Here is a 5000-nt window from a genome sequence, read left to right on the forward strand (position 1 = left end):
CCGCTGATGAGCTCACCTTACGCACCACAAGGTTATCTTGAGTATCAAATAAATATTTTTAGTTTCGGTACTTGTGTGGTTTGTCACAACGCAGGCTGTGACAGTAACAGTGACAGGTTGGTGGGGGGGGGGGGGGGGGGGGGGGTGTGGGTGTGGTCACTGGGATGCAGCCATGCGCTACGTGTCATCTCTAGCTGGCGGTGGAATGTAAACGGTGGCGCTCACCAGCCGTTCCACCTGGCTGGAGGTGCACATGAAGAGCCTCTCGTTGAGCCCCAGGCCCGTGGACACGGCGGTGGAGTCCAGCTTCAGCTGGGCCCGTTCTGCAGGGCGGCCGGGGGGGAGGGGGGGGGGAACCAGAGCAGACTCTTCAGTTCATATACAGTTCATCAGAACTCACAGTAACGGTGTTATTTGCTTTGGATGAAACCTTGCACCAAGGTTTGTTATGTTAGGCTAGTGTAAGAGACATTTTGGCTTGTAAAGCAAATAAAGTGTGAATAGTTGAAAATACTGCTCCCTAGTGGTTTGCTGGAAATGCAACAGGATATTAGGTCAACATTGAGCCAGTTCACAGGTGTCAGTAATTCAACCAAACGTTGCTATCGAGATAAAATGCAGCTAGCATATTATTTCAGACATTTAGTTTTGCCTATTCGATACACACGTTTTGTTCAGTTTCTTATACTTTATTGTAAAGGCCTTTGTTTGCTTTAATGTTTGTTACATATGGAAATGACTGTGTGTCTAAATGCAAACAATCAACTCAAACACGAAACGCTGACAGATCCTCGGCAGAAACAGAAAGCAACATTAAACCATGTTACGCTTTTCTATTTTGCTGTGCTGTTATTTTACAACATGTCATGTTTACAACATACAAATTATGTTATGTCATGTTGCATTGTGCTACGCCATGCAAAGCAATGTATTGCTATGTTATGCTATGAGAAGAAAACGTCATCAGAATCAGTTTCTATGCAGCGTCATGGACCTCACCTCCCATGGAGTTCATCTTCACCAGGACGTAGTCCGCCCCGGGCTTCACCACCGCCGACAGCACCTCCTGTACCGACGTGTTCACCGGGAGCATCAGCGTGATAGAGATGTTGTCTGGCCTATAAATCTCATACAGCACTAGAGTAAAAAAAGACAACACAAACACATGACATTCATTATCAATGGAGGAATGCATTATGATTTTGCCATAAATGGGTCCTTAAGAACTGTGCCATTTTAAATTATGTGAACTGTGATAAAAAGGTGGTTTCGTTAGGTGAAATATGAGGATAGCATAGAACTATGACATTTAAAAAATGGGATAACATTATCTTACTGTTTTAATTCCCTCTAATTATAATAACACACATTTGGTTTCAGTTACCCATATTTACGCTCCGACGTAACTGACCTTTATCCTGGCCTCTGATTGGATGTAACCTCCCCACTGGTTCCTCACAGTTGCAGAACCAATCAAATTGCTGGCTCTGCTGCTGCAGGGAGGAAACAATGGAGCACATGGGTGGCATTCAAATGACAGGTGACAGTAACATGACATTAAGATTAATCTCTAACGACAACAACTGAAAGGTGTGTGCTGAAGCTGCAATTCAGGTCGTACTAGTTGTGAGTCTGCCCTGTAGTCATGAACGCATTCTTAGAAAAAGAGTCAGCCAACCTACCCTGATAAGGGAATGATTTCCATTCTCGGATCTGTGGAGATAAAAAAAAAAAGCAAAAAGAAATCATCATCTGGTAATAATAATAAGAAGAATAAAATAGATCCAACATAATCTATAAACATAGATAACATCAACCTACAGCCGAGTCCTCCTCCTCTCTCTCAGCTGATCCTTCAGCATGGTGGACAGCCGGCTGTCCGCCGCCACCTCCTTCTTCAGCCTCTGGTCGGGTCAAACAGAAACCCATGAGGGACACGACGTCACCAGCCCACAGCAGCAGCCCCCCTCTCCCCCATCAGCCCCTCTTGGTCCTGCTCATCCTCTCACCACATCACCCCTATCCTTCACCAGCTTCATTGGCTCCCGGTTCATTTACGCAAATTTTAAATCCTCCTCCACACCTTCAAAGCCATCCATAATCTTGCCCCCACATATCTAACAGACCTCATTCAAACTGCCACTCCCTCCCGTGCACTCCGCTCCTCCTCCTCTGTTCCCCTCACTGTCCCCTCCGCCCGTCTCACCGCGATGGGGAGCAGAGCCTTCAGCCGCTCTGCTCCCCTGCTCTGGAATGCGCTACCCCCTGACGTCCGCAACACCGACTCCATATCACAGTTCAAATCAAAACTCAAAACTCGCCTTTCCATATCTGCGTACCCCCCCTGGTCTTACCTTCCCACATCACCACGTCACCATCACCCATTGCCCACCTTATTTTAACTGTTTGATGATTGTATCTATGTTCTGTACGGCGTCCTTGAGAGCTTTGAAAGGCGCCTTAAAATAAAATGTATTATTATTGTTATTATTAGCCCACTGACCCACCGGGGGCCGTCTGATCCGCTCGTGGAGCCGGTGTGTGTTTCCACCACAGTGCGGGGGGGGGGGGGGGGCCTTACCTCCAGGAGGTCCAGGGCGACGGGGTCGTCCTTGAGCAGCGGGCCGTAGAGCAGCACCCACTGGCCCAGCAGCTTCACCACCTTCTGCCGGGCGTTCAGCGAGTAGTCGGCCTTCTCCGGCTCCGAGCCCTGGGGCGGCTGGGCCTGGTAGGTGCACCCCGGGTTAAGGTCCAGGCAGCGAGCGTTTGTCACATGCACACAACTCTGAGGCGCTCCTCGATATTGACCCGTCGATGCTCGTGTTTGTGTGTGCACGTTTGTAGTAAGAAACATGCGCCGTTACTTTGAAATTGATTTTGTGGTGTTTGTTTTGTTGCATACTTCACCAATCTCCCACCAGCCAGCGACATTGTCCTCGCCATGTAGTCTGGTGCATGCTAATTGGTCCACAATCACTTGATTGTGGACCATGCTAATTGGTCTGCAATCACACAACCTTGTTGTTGATTGAATTGAACAGGTCCTTTTCACAGAGGCGCCGTTGTATGGGCACGGGTAGTAGACTTATTTTTACTAGTTTATTCTTCTTCAAGTGCCCTGGTACATAAAAGTAGCAAACGTATAATTAGTGATATGAGCGAAACCTGTTCCTATGATGCCTCTTCTGTGAAAAGCAACTCCACTATCTAAATCAACCAATTGTGAGTGTCTGCGTGCCGACGAGGCGTGCGCCGGACAGAATGTGTTGAATGCAAGCTGTTGACATTGTCATGTCGATGGCATGTGCAGACACGAGCGCCGCTGTTGTTACAGTCCCCCCCGCCACCTCACAGTAAACATCAGTGGATATTGGTGCTGCAGCGCTGGACACAGCTGGCTGGAGGCCATGAAGATTTTGTGGGTGAGTAAGAAGTCCCCCACGCAGGTATCTGTGGAGGAACACACACACACAGCTCAGCACATAATTGATTACACATTACAATGCAGTTTGACAAACTGCTGTGCAGCAGCGTTCTAGTGTACAGGGACTTCAGTCTGCCTGCACAGAGAGTGCCCTAGACTGGGAGATGAACCGGGACGCCCACCTATGGTGTCATTTCCGTTAGTGTCCAGCTTCACCTTCTCCAGCAGGTGTTCCAGAATCTTCTCCGGCGTTCCCGACATAACGGTGTACCTTGGGATTCAGGAGAAGCAAAAAAACAAATCAGAAAAAGAAGATTTGATTTGCTGAACTAGTAGTAGATAGAACTGATGGCAGAGAACCAGAGAGGCAGAAGGGAAAAACCGAGAGAGAGAGTGTGTAGGTGTATCATGGAGAAGTGTGTAAGAAGAGAGAACTGAGAGAGCGAGTGTAGGAGGAGTATCGTGGAGGTCTCATGGAGGAGTGTGTCAGGGGACCAAACACTGGCAGCACATCACCAAAGAGGAGTCAACACTGCATTATTAAATCTCACTGGGTGGGGGGGGGATGAAAGAAAAAACACACTCCAGGGTGTGATGATAACGCTCTGCAAACAGAGGGTTTGAAGTCCGATCCCGGCCACATGACGATAGACAAATATTAACATAAGAACGCTGCGTTATTAAAATCACCAAACATCCTAAGCAAAGTCAAGTAGCTCCCTTTATTGTGTCTCAGTGACTGTGAAAGTGTTTTGTCCGACTCCCCGTGAGTAAAGGGTGTCTCTACAGTCGTAAACCGTGCCTGTTGACCGAGTTGTGCGGCGCGGTGCCGCTCGTGGCTGGATGGCGGTGTCGGGCTGGGAGGCCTTTCTGCTTCCTTTTTTCATTTCTTTATAGGTTTATTTTTGAAGGTTTTATCCTTTTTTTTAATTGTAGAGTGAGTAAGACAGGAAGGTATGGGGGAGAGGGGGGAAGACATGCAGACAAGGACCACGGGCAGGAATCTAACCCCGCTCGCTGGAGCTCAGGACCGGGCCTTAACGGTACGCGCTCCACCCCGGTGACCCACCGGGGGCCCCCCCGCCTGTATGCTTACTTGCTGCTGCCTCCTGCCCCGCCCTGTTCGGTGGCGTCCGCGGTGCTCTTCTCCAGGACCAGCACAGTCTGGCCGTGCTCCTCCAGACGCACAGTGTTGGCCTCCACATCCTGAGACACAATAAACACACAGCCCAGGGTGAGCAGCCCTTCCACCACCGTGCCAGGAGATCTGTTGTTGAGCCACGGACATGTGGTCGGCTTTGGAATGCAAAGGCACACAGACACTCGCTTGCACACATGCTGCCTGCAGACGCGCTAACACAAACGCTACTCGCTCGTATACGACCACACAAATTCAAACACACACATGCTGATACATACGTGTTGCTGTTTTTTACACGTGCTACTTGTACATGTGTTACTTGAGAACATGCTACTTATACACGCACTCATTAGAGCGATGCTACTGGGGGGGGGGGGTGTGCTCTTTGCACACACACACACACGTGTGTGTGTGTGTGAGTGCACGTTGAGCCCT

The 5000-nt window shown here is 49.2% G+C and overlaps 1 protein-coding gene across 1 annotated transcript in view; it reads right to left on the bottom strand.

Annotated features, from left to right (window-relative positions):
- Positions 1-177: 177 nt before the first annotated feature.
- rapgef3 (Rap guanine nucleotide exchange factor (GEF) 3) overlaps positions 178-5000 on the bottom strand; it is a gene marked incomplete at its 3' end in the record, with an annotated part of 17220 nt that continues 12397 nt past the window's right edge. Inside the window, exons 10-18 of the mRNA XM_084480245.1 lie at positions 4521-4630; positions 3607-3695; positions 3353-3450; positions 2582-2725; positions 1822-1904; positions 1683-1713; positions 1412-1493; positions 1000-1137; positions 178-323 (exon numbers count right to left, since the gene is read on the bottom strand). Coding sequence (XP_084336371.1) covers positions 178-323; positions 1000-1137; positions 1412-1493; positions 1683-1713; positions 1822-1904; positions 2582-2725; positions 3353-3450; positions 3607-3695; positions 4521-4630 — 921 coding nt within the window. The remainder of the gene's footprint in view (positions 324-999; positions 1138-1411; positions 1494-1682; positions 1714-1821; positions 1905-2581; positions 2726-3352; positions 3451-3606; positions 3696-4520; positions 4631-5000) is intronic.

Source organism: Micromesistius poutassou, assembly GCF_964030765.1.
Source record: "Micromesistius poutassou genome assembly, chromosome: 15".
Taxonomy (NCBI): Eukaryota; Metazoa; Chordata; class Actinopteri; order Gadiformes; family Gadidae; genus Micromesistius; species Micromesistius poutassou.